Source organism: Pipistrellus kuhlii, unplaced genomic scaffold, assembly GCF_014108245.1.
Source record: "Pipistrellus kuhlii isolate mPipKuh1 unplaced genomic scaffold, mPipKuh1.p scaffold_m20_p_3, whole genome shotgun sequence".
NCBI classification, from domain to species: domain Eukaryota; kingdom Metazoa; phylum Chordata; class Mammalia; order Chiroptera; family Vespertilionidae; genus Pipistrellus; species Pipistrellus kuhlii.
In genome coordinates, this window is record NW_023425529.1 from 17,736,549 (window position 1) to 17,754,166 (window position 17,618).

Genomic DNA, 17,618 nt, shown 5'->3' on the forward strand with positions numbered 1-17,618 from the left:
TTCCTATTTTTTAATTTTTTTGTTCAAGACTTTTAAAGTTTTCTTCATTTTGGTTGTGCATATTTCTAATTATTTTGTATCTATGATTTTTATTATTTAGTATCTCTTGTGAAAGGGACCTATTACTGGATTTAATCTTACTGTTGATTCCAACATTTAATAAAGCAGCAGTTAATGTTTTCATTACGTACTTTAAAAAATCTTTACATATTCTCTTTAGTAAAAAACAAACAAACAGAATATCAATCCATTTTATGGTATTTATGGGGGGGCAATACCAATACAAAATTACAGGTAACATTTACTAATGAAATTAGAAAGAATTTACTCAAAAACAATCGTTCTACAACCCCACTTCCACTTTACATACTTGATTAAGAAATGAATGAGTCTCTGCCCCCTGAGAATGCTGTGTCACTCTTACCAGACTCCTGCTTGCATAACCCTGGAGACTCATTTCCCTCATCCTTTTGGTAGCTTCCCTGAAATCTGGCTTGAATTGACTGAGCCATCTGCAGAAAGATAGCAAGGCTGAGCTCAGCTTTTCTGGTCTGCCAAACCATTTTTAGAACCTTTGGTATACCAGCATTGACCATCAGCATGCAGGCTCCCTAACATGGTCCCTGAGCCTCAGGTCACCTTAGTATATTTCTTGTATTTTCTAGGGAAACTGGGTATTCTGTCTCATCTTGGCTAATCTATACCCTACAACCTTATGGTGTATGGGACAATGCTTCCACCCGCCACCTGGCCACAAGCTGCCAAGGTAGAGCTTACACTCTCCCTTTCTCTGGGCATGCCCTTTGTGTCTTTGCTGTCTCCTGGCTGTGACAAACCGTCTCTGTCAGAACCTTTGCCATGACACGCGCAGAGAATCTATTTTTGTGGAGCAGCGAGTGTTTGAGAATTGTGCCCTCTTTGTTATTTCTCTGCTTGAAAGTTTGTGTCCAATAAATTCAATGTCTGCATCATGTTGCCCTAGTGACCTATAACCCCTTAAACAACACTAGTAATACCCAGACACAAATTTGAAAATTACTCTGTAGTTGGTAGACATAGAGAAATAAGAAAAAGGAAAAGATAAGAGGAAGAATGTCTGGAAAGTCTTTATTGCACAAATTCTCTGTTCTTGTCTGAGGCCAGAGTAGGGTTGCAGCTCATTTGTAAACTTGTTGGAGCTTCATACAGAGCTTTAAAAGCAGAAGTTTAAGCTTTAGTTTGTAAACTGAATTAAAAATCACAACTCCAGTTTAACATTAAACTGTAAGTTTAACCTTCATCTTTTGTGTTTTTTTTGTTTGTTTTTTGTTTTGTTTTGTTTTGTTTGTTTGTTTTCATCAAGCTTTCTTTTCATAGCTCTCCATGTCTGAAGGAGTTACTTATACAGACCTAAAATTCCAGGACTCCAGTGAGATGAAAAATATTCAGGAGTTTGACCAAGATGCTGTGAAAGGTAAGATTCTGCGCTATGGATGTATTGTAAGGGCTTTACCAGGACATGTTAGGAAAGAAAAAATATGCAAAATTAATGAATCAATTAAGATGTATACCGTTTCCAGGCTTTTTTGCTAATTTTGCTTTCCACAGCACCTCCTGCTTCTTCCCATGTGTGGCATCAAAGAGCCTTGGCTCTGATTCTTCTGTGCCTTCTGCTGCTGATTGGACTGGGAGTGTTAGGAAGCATATGTATGTATTATCCTAGTTTTCTTTGTGTGTGTGTGTTTTTTTTTAAAAAAAATTTCACCCAAGTATGTGTTCATTGAGAGAGAGCAACTAAGAGAGAGAGAGAGAGAGAGAGAGAGAGAGAGAGAGAGAGAGAGAGAGAGAGGAGGAATATCATCAACATGAAAAAGAAACATTGATAAGTTGCATCTAGTATGCCCTACCCCCCACCCAACTCCCCACAACCTTTCGGTTTGATGGGACAATGCTTCAACCCAGCTATCTGGCCAGGGCCTCACTCATGTTTTGATTGAATGGAAGGGCACTTAGAATTCCATGAGTTTTACAAGGAAGTTCACTTTTTGAATTGAGGCTTTGGAATGTGTAATTAAGTCCTTACAGTATTGTATTTCATCTCTTTCCCTCACTTTTGTGAAATGAATGCTTCCCTAGACCTTCACTATTCTTAATATTTCAGCAAAAAGGAAGTGATGGGTGTATTGAGGAATTAATACTTTTTATCATTTCTTTATTTTTTTAAATGGAGTTAACCTAACTTTGAAAATAGAAATGGAAAAACTGGAAAAGCTACAAAATTTCAAAGACATACTTCAGAGTAATGTTTCTCTACAACTCAAGAAGATCAAGAATCTCTCTAGCACACTGCAAGAAATGGCCACCAAATTATGTTATGAGCTATATAAAAAAGAACCAGGTAATCCTATATTCCTTGTCTGAGTTACTTATTATACAATGAACTAATCCTAGGAGTCACTTCAGAATCAGTCTTTCTTTAGGAAGACATTATTTGGGGGAAGGAATTAAATCTGGTTGACAGAGTACTTAATATTTCTATTTAGTTAAAGGAAAAACAGAAAAAGTAATAATAACATAGAACCAAAAATTGCAGGGATGACAGCAACTTAATGAAACATGAAGCAATATTCTCTAATCTGACATTCATTAGTTTTTTTCTGGGTAATCAATCAATAGAAGATTGAGAGAAAAGTATATCTTTTTTATAGGTGACTTGGTTCCTAAATTTCAGAGAATTTTTAATAAGAGTCAGGAGAAAATAAAGGTAGGCCTTGCCCTTGTAACATTTTCTGTAACTATTAGAAATAAAATATGTTCTTTGTGCCCTTGCAAAGTTTCCCAAATATTCAACAAGTCAGAGCTAGAAATGGTCTCTTTGAAGAAGGCAGGGATGATGTAGGTTTGTGGGCTTGATTCTCACTACCCAATGTTTCATAGGATTAGCCTTTATTAAAATATCAAAAGTGACAGAGAAAATTTAATTAATTAATTATTATCACTGGCTCCTGATGTAGGAAAATGTACTGGAAGGTAAATGTTTAATTTGAAATGTGTTGTTAAAATTATGTTTTAGACACATTGTGGTAGTATAGAGGGGCCTACAACACAAGATTCGTTTTAGTCACCTTTAAAAAAAAAAATATATATATATATATAAAATTGATTTTTTTTTTTTTTACAGAGAGGAAGGGAGGAGGATAGAGAGTTAGAAATATTGATGAGACAGAGACATCTATCAGCTGCCTCCTGAACACCTCCTACTGGTGATGTACCCGCAACCAAGGTACATGCCCTTGATCAGAATCAAACCTGGGACCTTCAGTCCTCAAGCTGATGCTCTATCCACTGAGCCAAAGTGGTTAGGGCCATTTTCTTCACCTTTAATATACAAAGAAAAAAGACAAGTAAATTTAGTTAATTTAACACAGAGGACAATGGGAATAATGAGACTAATGAAGATTATCAAGCACACCAAGTGGAACTACATTCTTTTCCCAGAGCACAAATGTAAACCTTGTCCAGAGGAATGGATGTGGCATGAGGACAGCTGTTATAGAGAATTTGAAAAGTATGAGACTTGGCAACAGAGTGACTTCACATGTTCTACTCACAATGCCAGCCTGCTGAAGATTAAGAACAAAAGTGTATTGGTAAGGTCCGATGGGTCTCTGCTTGTGAGGAGGGAAATCATTTTTCCCAAGGTAGAATAAGTAGGAGTGAGGCATGTTGGGGAAGATCTGTATCAATCCTGACACAATTTTGGCTTATTCTAGTTGGAGTATGACGTGACTGAGACTTGGCATATTTATCTCAGGTAGCCAAGGTAAAGCATATAAAACGTTAGCTTAGGACGCTAGCATTAGTCTGTCTGGGCAAATGAATAGATATGGAGAATGAATAGATATGGGGCACCCAGAATCAGGTCTATAAGCATTTCCAACGTTTAGGATCATCCTTTAGGACACGATTTATGAGCATTTATAAAAAAACAGAAGATCTGGAAATTATTCCTGAGGTTTACCAATTCCAAAAGATGTACAAAGGAGAAGATTCTTCATTTCCACCATTTTGTATCTTTTTTAACTAAGAGAGAAAGCCAAAATATACTAGAATAAGAAGATAGTTGGGATAAAATATGTATTAAAAAGCAGAATTAAGATGGGATGACGAAGGCAAGTGCCAAGCAAATATATTGTAGAGTTCCTGGGTCTCAGAAAAAGTAAGTTCTCTGGAAATTGTTTATATATTTATTTTTTTCAAATATATAAATAGTATCTCCATATTTTAATTATTACTCAGCATTTCTGGTCTCTCAGATGGTAATCACATATTTACTTTTCAAGGCAACAGTTCATTTTCCCCATAGTCTCAGCTTCCCTACTGAAACATCTTCCTCATCTTTCATAAAAGAGAGGGAAATCAATCTACAACTCTTCTTCATGTGTTTTTCCTCAAATGATCTATTAGTAGTATTTATTTTAAAAATGTTACTTTGGCTACAAAACTGCTTTTAAGTTTTTCTGTTCTATAACCACTCTTATCTGACTTTGCTACATTTTATCCTATTCTTTCTATTTCTTTTAACATATGTTTATAGCCACCTCTTTGCCCCTAGACTGAATATTTACTGCTTAATATTTGAATCCTGAAGTATGTGAACTTCATTGACTCTAAATTAAGGTTATGAATGGATTGGTAGGTCCTTCTTTGAGTGAGACATTTACTGATGTATAAATGCTGGAAGAACTCTTATAGTAAAAAACACTACCTCAAATTTTTTTTAATAACAATGAAAAATAGTAGTATTTAATGTTAAAAATGTTACCTTAAGAGAGTTATTTGCAAGAAATTATGTTGTGAGATAATATACAGAAATGGAAGATAATTATTTTAACAATCATCTCTATTTCCTGTAGAAGTTTATAAAGTCCAAGAATTTCTATAGCATTTGGTTAGGATTATCTCCCATAGAAGATTACAAATCTGAAAAAGAGTTGGATGCAACAATTATCTCCTCTGACTGGTAAGTCTTTAGTCACATTGATGTTTCTGATTGATTTGAGTAAAGGATTTTTCTGTGGGAGCATTGTAGGTTACAATTAAAACTGGCTTCAATTGAAATTGCATCTGTAAAGCATTATTTTCCATAAGGCTTCCTTAATGCATCTAATAATGCAAGAAGTTGCCACAAATGTCTCTCCATTATGTTGACAAATTACTAACAAACGTATGGTAGCTAAATAAGGGAGAATTTCTGTGAATAGTGTTTTCATCTAAGAGAACAATAGAAGCCAACAAAATTCAATGGACTCTAACATTAACTTAAAATGACACTAAGTTCTGTGATTCACAGATGAGTGAAAGATGGATTCTGCCCTTAGTTTCTTAACCATTAGTTGCATGATTAGACTAGTTTTAAAAATCTACAGATAAAAAGAATAGAAAGTGAAAATGCTTCAGTCAGAATAACAAAACATAAACTTTAGCTTTCAAATTCGTTTTATAAACTGACATTTGAAATGGCCACCTTGAATGAAAATTCTAGAGATAAATTAGAAGAGAATTTTTGGTAAAGAGAATAAAATGAACTTGGGCATGGTATATTGCATATATGCTATATATAAACTATTTCATTGTGTATATAATAAAGAGGTAATATGCAAATTGACCATCACACAAGTTGGCCACTCCCATGTGGTCAAAGATGGCCACCCTTATGTGGACACAAGATGGCTGCCAGAGGATGGCTAGCAGGGGAGGGTAGTTGTGGGCAACCAGGCCTTCAGGGAAAGGCAGTTAGAGGCCAGCAGGGGAGCAGTTAGATGTTGATCAGGCTGGCAGGGGCGTTGTTAGGGGGTGATCAGGGCGTTGTTAGGGGCAATCAGGAAGGCAGGCAGGCAGGCAAGCAGTTGGAAGCCAGCAGTCCTGGAATGTGAGAGGGATGTCCCACTGCCTGTTTAGACCTGATCCCACCAACATCCCTCAAGGGGTCCCATATTGGAGAAGGTGCAGGCTAAGCTGAGGGACACCCCCCCCCCCCCACACACACACACACAAATTTTGTGCACTGGGCCTTCAGTGTAATTATAAATGGGTTAATATATTGTATTTGTTCAGCTTGTAATGAAGAAAAAAGCAAGACTTACATAAAAGTAATGTCAAAATTTTATTGGTAGTATATAATCCTTTTAATTTCAGAAGTACACAAAATTGGACTAAAGAAAGAAACCTAGTCTTAACCTGTTGTATACTATTGTTAACCCATGAATTTACACATACCTGTTTGTTGAGGTCACATCAAGCTGGAGTGAACTCAGGGTGACTGTGTTGAGGTGTTGCCACACTGAGTCTAAACTCTGAGATTCCTGCATATTCACTACCTTGGGCTAGACAGTAAATAGAATCTTTGGCTGCTTTTTGTTTTGGTTGTTTTTTCCTTTAGACAAAAAAATAGTAGGTGTAGGAATATGAGTGAAAAAAACAAGGTATTTCTAGCTTTGGCAGTTTGCAATTACAGGATAGAGTAGAGGATAAGATAAGTACAGATATATTTAAGGAGAAAAGGATATATCTCTTAAAGATCTCTTTTGGAGTGAAGGACTAGGGGTAGAGGTAATGTGTGTATCAAGGGAGAGTATAAATGAGGTCTTTTTTTGGAAAAAGTAGAATTTCCATGTGTTTGCAATTTTTGCTAATCCTATCTAATAAATCGGGAATATGCTAATTGACCCACATGCCATTACAAAAATGGCAATGCCCACAGCCAATAGGGAAGGAATATGCTAATTGACCGTCCCACCCTCAAAGATAGTGGCGTCCACCGCCATAAGATGGTGGTTCCCAGTTCCCTAAGCCTTGCCACACTTCTGCCTCCAGTATCCCCCAGTCCTCTTAGCCCCCAGTTGCCCAGGGCCAGCCTGAGGCACAGGCAAGCCTCAGATGGCAGCTGCCCAGCCACCCAGGGCCACCCAAGGCTCAGATAACTAGGGCCGTCCAAGGTTTGCTCTACTGGCAGTGGCAGCAGCAGAGGTGTGATGGGGGCATCGCCTTCCCCTGATCGCCGGGTCACCTCCCGCCCCTGAGGGCTCCCAGACCGTGAGAGGGGGCAGGCTGGGCTGAGGGATTCCCCCTCTAGTGAGTGAATTTTCATGCACCAGGCCTCTAGTGGGAAGATAATCTATAATGGGCTGGAAACATAATAGATTCTTTCTAATTATAAAATAAATAATACTGAAATAAAAATTATGTAATAATATATGTATATAAAATACATTATATTTATATATAATACATAAGTACATGTGTTGCATATATAATTCCCCCTTTGAACTTTTTTTCTGGAAAAGGGTGTGATCAATGACATCAGTATATCACCTCAAATAGAAATTTTTACTTTTGAATATTTAATTGATGAACTTATTTATTGATTAATGATCATTATCAGCTCAAGTATTAATACTACTTTTTTTCAAAAGATAATATTTTCAATTTATAAATTTATGTTAATGCATAATCCCTGACCAATAATTTTATATTAGGGGCTTATAATAATTCAGAACTTCATATATATGTCTCTAAAAAAAACACCTAGAGGGAGAGAAGGGGGTCTTAACATATAGTTACAGGAAAAAAATTAGACTTTGTGTGGTGGACACATGGTACAATATCTATAAAATCAAAGCATAATATGCAAATCAACCAAACAACTGAACAGCAAAACAACCATCCTTACAACCTTCTGGACGACACGCACTGGCACCAGGCCAGCCAAGGCAGGTGCAATGCAATTGGTCTGGGGCTTTGCCATTGTCCCACAATCATCCCACATATGGAGGCCCAGGCCATCCTCTGTGGGGCAGTGGATAAGGGGGCGCCATGATTGATCATCCCAAAGAGGGAGGCCTAGACTACTCCGCCAGCGGCACTATAGTGGATGGGTGGGGCCTCCTTCTATGGGGTGATCAATCTGGGGGCCCCACAATCAATTGCCCCATAGAGGGAGGCCCAGGACAGTCAAGTGATCACACCTCATGCCTGTCACCCTCAGAGGGAGGCAACTGGTGGTGATGGATGGGGGAAGGGACTGCATGGCACAGATGGCAAGTAGTGGCAGCGGTAAGGGCAGGGCCAGCTGCTAGCAGTTGGGGGAAGGAAAGCCCTGATAGGGCCTCATTTCTGGCCAGGCCTCGGGACCCCACCTGAAGGGTCCCAGATTGTGAGAGGGCACAGGCTGGGATGAGGGACAACTCCCCACCATGCATGAATTTTGTGCACTTGGCCTCTAGTATGTTAATATGACCAATGTAACATCAATAAATCTAACTTTAAAAAAAGAACTTTTAAAAATGGACAAAAACTTAATAAAATGTGGTATACTGTCTTTATCATGAAAATAAAATTTAAAAAAAACTAGAGGGATATATCACTTGGGGATAATGTTGAGCTTAAGGAATTATATTAGGTTAATTATTGGCTTTGGTAATTATGAAAAGTATTTGAAGAGGACAGTGTTAAAGATTTACTACTGAGCCAGTTAGACTAGAAAATCTAATGGAATTGCATTATTCCAAATCATATTGGGTATTAGGGAATGGAGATGCTATGTCTAAAAGATCAGTAAATATCCTTGATATGAGAAAGAGAACAAGGCAGAGAAAAATAAGGCAGTGTATGACATTGTATATATATGTCAATAAAAATGAGTAACCTGAATGCTATAAATAATAATTAAAACTTACTTTAGATGATGCAGAGCCTAGGAGCAATGATATACTGGAAAAGCAATTTCTGTGTTTGTGAATATGTTTCAAATGTTTGACCAGTCTAGTGTAATTCATTATTTTATTTTTCAGGTTTACAAGAAACACAAGTGACTTAAATGGTAGAAAATATTGTGGATATATATATGAACCATATGTTTATTATGATTTCTGCACTAACAAAAGAAAAGGTATATGTGAGAAGTTAGCGAATCCAGTGAAGATTGAGAGCATGCTAATGAATGAAGAACAAGATGGAAGAATGTTGTTAGTGTAGTTTGCCTGAGCAATTTTAAGGTACATACATCTTGTGGACCTCACAAGTGGAATAAAGATGATGTGAAACTAAATTTCTGCCTCTCTCCTAATAATTTACATTTTCAAATTTCCTCTTTCTCCTCATTTTCTAAGTTAAAAAACAAACAAACAACCTTTGTCATGCCTAACGTCAAACCATATGAAGCATTAATACAGTATCTTGAGTGAGAACACTGAAAACGAAAATAATTTTTTAATCTTGTTTAACGTAAACAAGATAAATACCAATCTCATGGAGAATCAGAGAAAATTGAATCTAAGACTATACAGGAGGGTAATAAATCATGACCAATTGAGATTTATTCTAGTAATACAGATTGATTTCCATTTTGAGAAAGAAAGAAAGAAAGAAAGAAAGAAAGAAAGAAAGAAAGAAAGAAAGAAAGAGGGAGGGAGAAAGGGAGAAAGGAAGGAAGGGAGAAAGGAAGAAAGGAAATAAAGTTGCTTGTCCTGCCTATAGGGTGTCATCCAGGACTGTTATCCATGAACTTAGAGAATTATTTGGTCAACTTAAGAAACCTTATAACACCTCATGCCTAACCAGGGGATACACATTCTAACATAGAGGTAGGAAGAGTGGGCAATTGACCATAGAATCCACTTGTCATATCACAAACTAAAGCAACATAAAGCTGGAGATTGAGCAATGGAAAGAACTCAGGGCTGTTTGAAAGCACATATGTAAGCCAGATCAGAATTAATAATTATAACACTAGAGGCTCAGTGCACAAAATTCGTGCACTGGTTTGGGGGGGATCAACTCAGCCCAGCCTTCCCCCACTCATATACTGGGAGCCCTCAGGGGATGTCCTACTGACAGCTTAGGCCCACTCCCCATGGGGAGAGGGCCCAAGCCACAGTCTTGTCTCCCTTTATGGGAGGCAACCAGGCTGATCAAGGGAAGGCACCATCCCCATCACCCTGCTGCTGCAGCCTCTGCCAGTAACCATAGTAACCAAGGTGTTTTCATCAACACAGACTCCAGTCCCTTCACTAAGAAAAAAATTACGACTTTCTTTAGGCATTTTCAAGATGTATCTTTTATAGGATATGCATTTATTTTTTTATTTTTTTAGCCTCACCTGAGGATATGTTCCCATTGACTTTAGAGAATGTGGAAGAGATAGGGAAAGACAGAGAGAAACATCAAAGTGAGAGGAACACTTTGATTGGTTGCCTTCTGCATGAGCCCTGACCTGGGCTCTGGCCAGGGAGGAGCCTACAACCTAGGTACATGCCTTGGATCAGAATCAAACCCAGACCCTGCTGTTGGCAGGCTGAGGCCTTATCCATTGAGTCAAACCTAGGGCAGGGCAAGATATGACGTTTCTTAGTCCTCCAGCAGCGGACCTTCATTATCTTCTCCAGAAATGTAGTGGAAAAACCCTAGATCACCTTTTTGGATTCTTATTACCCAAGTTACTAAGAATATTACCAGTGGCATGAGGTTTTGTTTCTTCCCGCCCGGGCAATCCAGCGTCAGAGTCAACATTCCGTCCTCTGTGCATAATGTGCGCCACTCTGGGGGCTCTGCTTTTCGCCCCTCCCCTGGGATTCCGCCTCACATACCCATCTCCCCCTGCCCAAGCCTGGGTCCCCAGGGTCTGGCCCATAACTAGGGCTCAGTGCTGCTGGTTAGGGGGTTTAGCCCAGGCCGGGGTTCTATTTCCTTCCTGCTAGGGAACACCAGGCAGGCACCCAGCCTTCTCCTCCTCTCCGGCTGCGTCCTCTCCGCGCGTGCGTGCTTGCGAGCAGCATGTCTCCATACCTTAGGATTTTTCAGCTCCTCTGATTTTCCTTCTGGTTTTCTCTTTCCTTCTTGTTGTAGAATTTTCAGTCAGTCGACTACCTGTAGCTCTGGGCAATGTCCACTCTACATTTTAGTTGTATTCCATTGAAATTGTTGTGTGCTGCTGCAATTAGGTGTCTACCTGAGCAGCCATCTTCCGTTTCCATCTACCTGCCAGTCTTCCCAGCTGACATTCTTATGGGAGCTCCTTTGTAGGTAACTAACTGCTTTTCTCTCACAGTTTTTAATATTCTCTCTTTGTCTTTAACTTTTTACATTATAATTATGATGTGCCTTGTTGTGGGCCTCTTTGGGATCATCTTGTTTGTAACTCTGTGCTTCCTAGACTTGTATATCTATTTCTTCACAAGTCTAGGAAAGTTTTCTGTCTTATTTTTTTCCTAAATAGTTTTTCAATTTCTTGCTCTCTCTCTCCTCTTCTTCTGGCACCCCCATGATGTGAATGTTGGTAGGCTTGAAGTTTTCCCAGAGCCTGCTTACACTATCTTTATTCTTTTGCATTCTTTTTCTTTTTGCTGTTCTGTGTGGGTGTTTTTTGTTTTCATATATTACAAATCACTGATTTTATTCTTGGCTTATCTTCTCTACTGTTGATTCCCTGTAAATTATTCTTATTTCAGTTAGTATATCCTTCATCTCTGACTGGTTCTTTTTTATACTATTGAAGTCTTCACTAAGTTCATTGAGCATCCTTATAACCAGTGTCAAGAACTCTGCAACTAGCTGAAACCAGTTTGGCTCAGTGGTAGAGCGTCGACTGTGGACTGAAAGGTCCCAGGTTCAATTCTGGTCAAGGGCGTGTACATTGGTTGCCGGCACATCCCGGGTAGGAGTGTGCAAGAGGCAGCTGGTCGATATTTCTCTCTCATCAACATTTCTAACTCTCTCTCCCTCTCCCTTCCTCTCTGTAAAAAATCAATAAAATGTAAAAAAAAAAAAAAAAAAAGAACTCTGCATCTAGTAGATTGCTTGCCTCCATTTTATTTATTTCTTTTTTTAAAGTTTTATTCTGTTCTTTCATTTGGAACATGTTTCTTTGTCTCTTCATTTAAAAGGGCACAGAGCCAATCCCGTCTTTCCCTTTCCTCAAACTTGGACTTCCTCAAACTTGGACTTCTACTTGTAGTTTTGGAAGCCATCTTAAGTCACATTGTTTCTACTGGCTGGAAATATCTTACCTTCTTTCCCATTCCTTACCTATCCAGATCCTACCTATATTTCAAGTCCTGCATCCTCTAACAATGTCTCCCAGGATACTTCCAGGATCTATTTATTTAATTTTCCCCATTTCTCTGAACCTCTTCAGTTCAATCTAATGATCATATAAGTATGTCCTAACTTCAAGTCCTCATTCAGTTATTGTGAGGAATATCTTGGCTGTGGAGGTCCCCCCCCCTAATGAGTGAGAGGTTCCAGTCCTTTACCAGGTCCCCAGCCCAGAGTTCCAGTACCATGATGGGAAGGGCCCATAACATCTGGCTGTAAAATCCAGCAAGCGTTAAGGCTGAGGCTCCTAGAGTCCTAAGCATTTCCTCTTAAAGGGCCTGCTCATGGACTCACTCGGATTCACTCCCTCTGAGCTCCAGCAGGGAAATACACCAGAGACATTTGGGGGAAAATTGAACTGTTTGGCATCAGAGCAAGAGCTGGAGGGGCAGCATTTTCCCAGAAATAACTGCTGGCAGAAGCCATTGTTCCTTTAATAAATAAATAAATATATATATACTTCAGAGAGGAAGAGAGAGGGAGAGGAGAGTAGTAACTTACTTTTAAGAGAGTATGCAGCCTGACTGGGACTTGAACCATTACCTCCTGGTTCATAGGTTGAAACTCAGCCACTGAGCCACACCAGCCAGGCACCATTATTCCTTTGATTAGCACTCTTCCCATAGAGCCAGCAGAAGGCACCATATCAAAGTCTCCATCAACCTGACTCACACTTTTTCCCCCATCCTGGTGAGTCCTTGAGGCCCTGCTCCACCCAACCTGTTTCTAGTGGATTTCCCATATGAATGGCCTTTCTTGGCTCATGCTTCAGATTTTGCTAAAATCTCTCAAGCAGCATCTAGCTATATAGTAAGCACCATACCTCTCACCAAATGGCCCCAGGTCCAGCACTAGCAGCAGCCAGCCTTGATTCACAGTTTGATCTTGGTTGGGCACCTCCAAATTCATCACAAAAAGCAGCCATCTATCAATCACATTATAGCTTAAGAAGGGTAACATTGGACAGTGCTGGAACTGAAACCTAACATTGTCACTGGTAATAAAATGTAAAAAGAGCTAGCCAGGCTTGATGGCTCTGAATGGTCAGAGCTATTAACTCATTGACTCTAAGTTGAGTCACTGGAGGTAAAATGTATAAAGAGCTGGCTAACCAAAACCAAACATTTGTTCCCTGATAGTAAAATGTAAAAAGAGCTAGCCAACCTTGATGGCTCTGAATGGTCGGAGCTATTAACTCATTGTCTAGTTGAGAAAACTTTAATGTTAATCATATGTAAATTATTGTTGATTTTCTATTGTTGGAACTTCCCCCCTAAGAGATATCTTTGTCTCAGAATCTCAATAAAAGGAATGGTAAAAAGCCAGAGCAGGGGTTAGTCTTCCCACTAGAGGTTGACTTCCTGCCTGGCCCCCATTTTTCCAAATTAACTCTTTTCCAGTCTTTCTTCATTTTAGTGTGCGGCCTTCTCCAGAAACTGGACCCTGAGTGGGCCCTGAACCACGTGGGTCGTGTTAAGGGATCCCACAGGACAGAGTACAGATGGTGGCTGACCTTGACCTACACCTCCCAGGAGGCTCCAGAGCTGCACAGCCAGTGGATACCTTCAGACCATGTTGAAACACCACCACCTACAAAAATGACACACTCAAGGGATGGACTCAGTGGGTACCAGAGCCCTACTGAAGTACTCTGGAAAATACGGTAATTATTCCTTTGTGTGAAGGGTCCCTGCACAACTGTTTCTCCATGATGTTGGAGGTCAGTGGTCAGTGGTCACAGAGAGTCCTTGCAACTTATCAGCCTAGGTATATTTCTCATACCGGTGTTCCAATAGCAATCAAGATTCAATTATAACAAAAAGGTGTACAGCCCACATGGGGGAGGGCACACCTCAAGTACCCAGCTTGAGTTATTAGTGAGACCATGCCACTGGACCTTACTACATTAGGTCATACTACCAAGCCTGGGTTATGTAATAGCTCTACCTAATACATAGAAATAAACACAGGGAGTCTGCAAAAATTTTTTTTCTGGATTGGTTTAATTTTAGTTAGTGCTATGTTTATAAATTAGCCAGAGTGGATATAGCTAGTGATGGAGTTCTAATTAGGATTTCAGGTTTAAAAAAATAAATCATTGGTAGAGAAACACACCAAAGAGTCAAGTTACTGAGACAAGACCACTGGATATTTTTGTTGTTATTCTCTGACCACCAAACAGCAACTCTGCAGAGAGGCATTTCATGAGAAAACAATCATATACAATATAAGAGGAAATATGCAAATTAACCTCACACCCTCACACAAGATGGCCACACCCATGTGGGCACAAAATAGATGCCACAATATGGCCATCAGGGAAGGGTAGTTGTGAGTGATCAGGCCTGCAAGGGAGGGCAGTTGGGAGTGGCCAGGCCAGCAGGAGAGGGGAGTTGGAGGCAATCAGGCCTGCAGGGGATATAGGGCAGTTAGGGGTGATCAGGCTGGCAGGAGAGGGCAATTGGGGGGACCAGGCCTGCAGTGGAGGGCAGTTAGGGGTGACTGGACCTACAGGGGAGGGCAGTTGGGAGTGATCGGGCTGGCAGGGGAGTGGTTAGGAGGTGATCAGCCTGGCAGACAGAAGTGTTTAGGGGCAATCAGGAAGGTAGGTAGGTGAGTGATTAGGAGCTAGTGGTCCTGAATTGTGAGAGGGATGTCCAACTGCCAGCAGTCAGAATCCTCCAAGAGGTCTCAGATTAAAGAGGATGAAGGTTGGGCTGAGAGACACCCTCCCATGCACGAATTTTGTGCACTGGGCCTTTAGTTTAAAATAAGCCTCTAGTAAAGCAACAAGCAGACTGTCAAATTACAGGGGGAAGGGTAAGGAGATCTGGGGGAGATAAGAGATCAACCGAAGGACTTGTATACATGCATATAAGTACAACCAATGGACACAAAACTTTGGGGTGGGGGGGTATGTATGGAGGGGGGCAATGGTAAAATATGTACACAGATAATAATTTAATAAAAAAATACTACTCAAAAACAAAACAAACAAATAAATAAAAAATAAAATTACCTCTGATAAAAAAAATAAAATAAAATAAACCTCTTTCTCTCTTTTACCCTACTTCATTTTTATCCATAACACATCTCACTTTACAGTATATTACTAATTTATGAATAAATATGTAAAACATGAATATATATATAAGTACATATTTACAAATAAGCATATAAAGGATAAAATGTAAGCTACATTAAGGAAAAATGTTTCAACCATTTGCTTTAGAGTAATGTACAGTGAATAGCAAATATATACACAATTAATTTGTTGAATAAATAAATAAATAAATAAGTGGATGTTGCTGAACCCAGAAGTAAACATCTTTCTTTTCTTTTTCAAAGTTAAACAGGTAGAATCCACCTATGAAACAAAAGGCATTGCATTTATATCTATGAAGACAACGTGTATTATGATTGGACAAGGATGGGATGAAAATCTCTATCTGTGAAAAAGAAGTTAAACCTTTGAAGATTTAGGAGGTAAACTACTCCTTGAGGCTTCAGAAAGATTAGACTATTGAATGACTTTTCCTTGGGCAATTATCTGCTAATATAGCACATTTATGAGGATGGTAGAAACACCTATTGTTCCAGAGCACATTGAAGTCAGTGAAAATTCCAAGGTTCATAGTCTTTAGTTTTTTCCCGTTTCTTTAGAGTTTGCATATCAGAGAATGGTATATCAGAATATATTGATATTGTCTTTCCCAACAGGGTGAAGTATTTCTCCATTTCTATCTTTGCAGGATTTTTATTTCCCCCATTTTATCTAAACATTACCCATCATTAATATAATATTTTCTCTTAAGAAGAGGGAAACAAAACATCAACGTGGCTTCTGTTTTCATTACCTGAATAGTCTAAAATTTCAATTTTTTCCTTTTGTTTAAGATTTATCTCTTCTTTTTCATTTCTCACCTTTATAAATAGCAATGAGGTGACTGCAGTGCACAGACCTTTGTGTATCTCTGTGTCAAGTCCAAACAGTCAAATTACTGGCTCAAAGAAAATGTATTCTCTAAGACCTCAAAGAAACATTGGATAGATTTATCCTTGCAGGAAGAATTTGAGTATCATATAACTCTAGAAAAATAAGTGAAAAGCTTTAGATCAGTCTACTTCATCTACTCTAATAAAAGAGAAACATACAAGTTGACTGTACCTCAGCAACACCCATCAGCCAATCAGGAGTGGGTATGCAAATTAACCCAACAATGACCAGGAAGGAGGACTTGAAGACTCCTGGGCAGCCAGGATCGAAGCCAGGGGAAGGAAGGCTTATTCTTGCACAAATCTTCATGCAACGGGCCTCTAGTTTTTAATAAGTAAGTAAAGTAAGGCCTAGAGACTTCTCTAATTTCCTTAATATTAGAGAAAGCACTAAAGCTCATGTTACCCATATATTTCCTGCCCCTTTCTCTGCCTCTACTCCCACCCCCAGTCAGAATACAGTTTCTTCCTCTGGCAAAGGAAAGTCTCACTACATTTGTACTTAATTGCAATGAATTATGAATATTTCTTACTGTGTCTTACCTGTTTTATTTTTAAAACGTATTTCAAGAAAAAAAATGTTTCAAGCTTTATAATAAAAGGTAATATAATTTTCCCTATGTCAATTATCACAACACAAACTTTCCTAAATTTATTCCTTATAGTTCTTTTTTTCTTTTTTATTGTCTAAAGTTTTACATATGTCTCCTTTTGCCCCAATTGACCCCCTCCCTCCCCAGCCATTCCCACCCTAGGCAAGCCCCCATTGCTCAAGTGTCTGTGTCCATCGGTTATGCTAATATGCATGCATACAAGTCCATAGGTTGCTCTCTATTCCCCACCCCCCACACACACCTCTCCTGCCATTTGTCTCTGGATCTATTTTTACTCATTTAAGTTCTTTTTGTTTTTAATTCTGTGGGCACCTATCGCAAGGTGCCCAATCTTTCTTGAAAGTCAATACCAGGCCCGGAGCAGCAGCAGCCAGGTCCAGAGCAACTAGGTCGGGAGCGGCGGTGACCAGACCCGGAGCAGCTGGTTGTGGAACGAACCAGAGCAACAGAAGCCAGGCCCGGAGCAGCCAGGCCCGGAACAGCTCACTCCTCGCCTGCCCCTGCCCCACTGCTGCCTCTCAGACATGGCTGGAAACTTTTGCGGGAACTTGAGGGTCTGCTGAATCAAGTGATGAAGGCTTAGATCTGGATGTGTTGAGTTAGTATAGGACTGGAGTGTTGATCTGTGTTGATCTGTGAGTGCCTTGGGTGGGGCCTGGATGAAGCTGGTTGACCTATTTGGAAATGTCTTTTGTGTGAAATGTATCATTGGGCATGTGGAGGTATTATTGATATGAGAAAATGCTAAGTAACAGATTTACTATCTGAAAAGGGATTTACTATCAGGGAAAGGGAGGGAGGAAGAGACTGAACATAAACTGTGCACCTATGGATGAGGACAATGGGGGATGGGGAGGGGGTGGAGGGTGGGGTGGG

General features: G+C 39.5%; 1 protein-coding gene across 1 annotated transcript; it reads left to right on the forward strand.

Moving 5' to 3' along the window:
- The first annotated feature begins 1,121 nt into the window (after positions 1–1,121).
- Positions 1,122–9,088, forward strand: CLEC12A (C-type lectin domain family 12 member A). Its single transcript, XM_036456551.2, has 6 exons — positions 1,122–1,453; positions 1,588–1,686; positions 2,210–2,377; positions 3,478–3,629; positions 4,896–5,002; positions 8,832–9,088. Exons 1-6 carry the CDS (start codon positions 1,363–1,365, stop codon positions 9,013–9,015), a joined length of 801 nt encoding a protein of 266 aa, XP_036312444.1. The 5' UTR covers positions 1,122–1,362; the 3' UTR covers positions 9,016–9,088.
- Positions 9,089–17,618: the final 8,530 nt, after the last annotated feature.

What these genes read in the sequence shown, in the direction of transcription:
- CLEC12A (XM_036456551.2), top strand. Translation starts at nt 1,363, where the DNA reads ATGTCTGAAGGAGTTACTTATACAGACCTAAAATTCCAGGACTCCAGT. An exon ending in GGGAGTGTTAGGAAGCATAT is followed by an intron (nt 1,687 to 2,209) that starts GTATGTATTATC and finishes TTTTAAATGGAG; the next exon opens with TTAACCTAACTTTGAAAATA. An exon ending in ACAATTATCTCCTCTGACTG is followed by an intron (nt 5,003 to 8,831) that starts GTAAGTCTTTAG and finishes TTTATTTTTCAG; the next exon opens with GTTTACAAGAAACACAAGTG.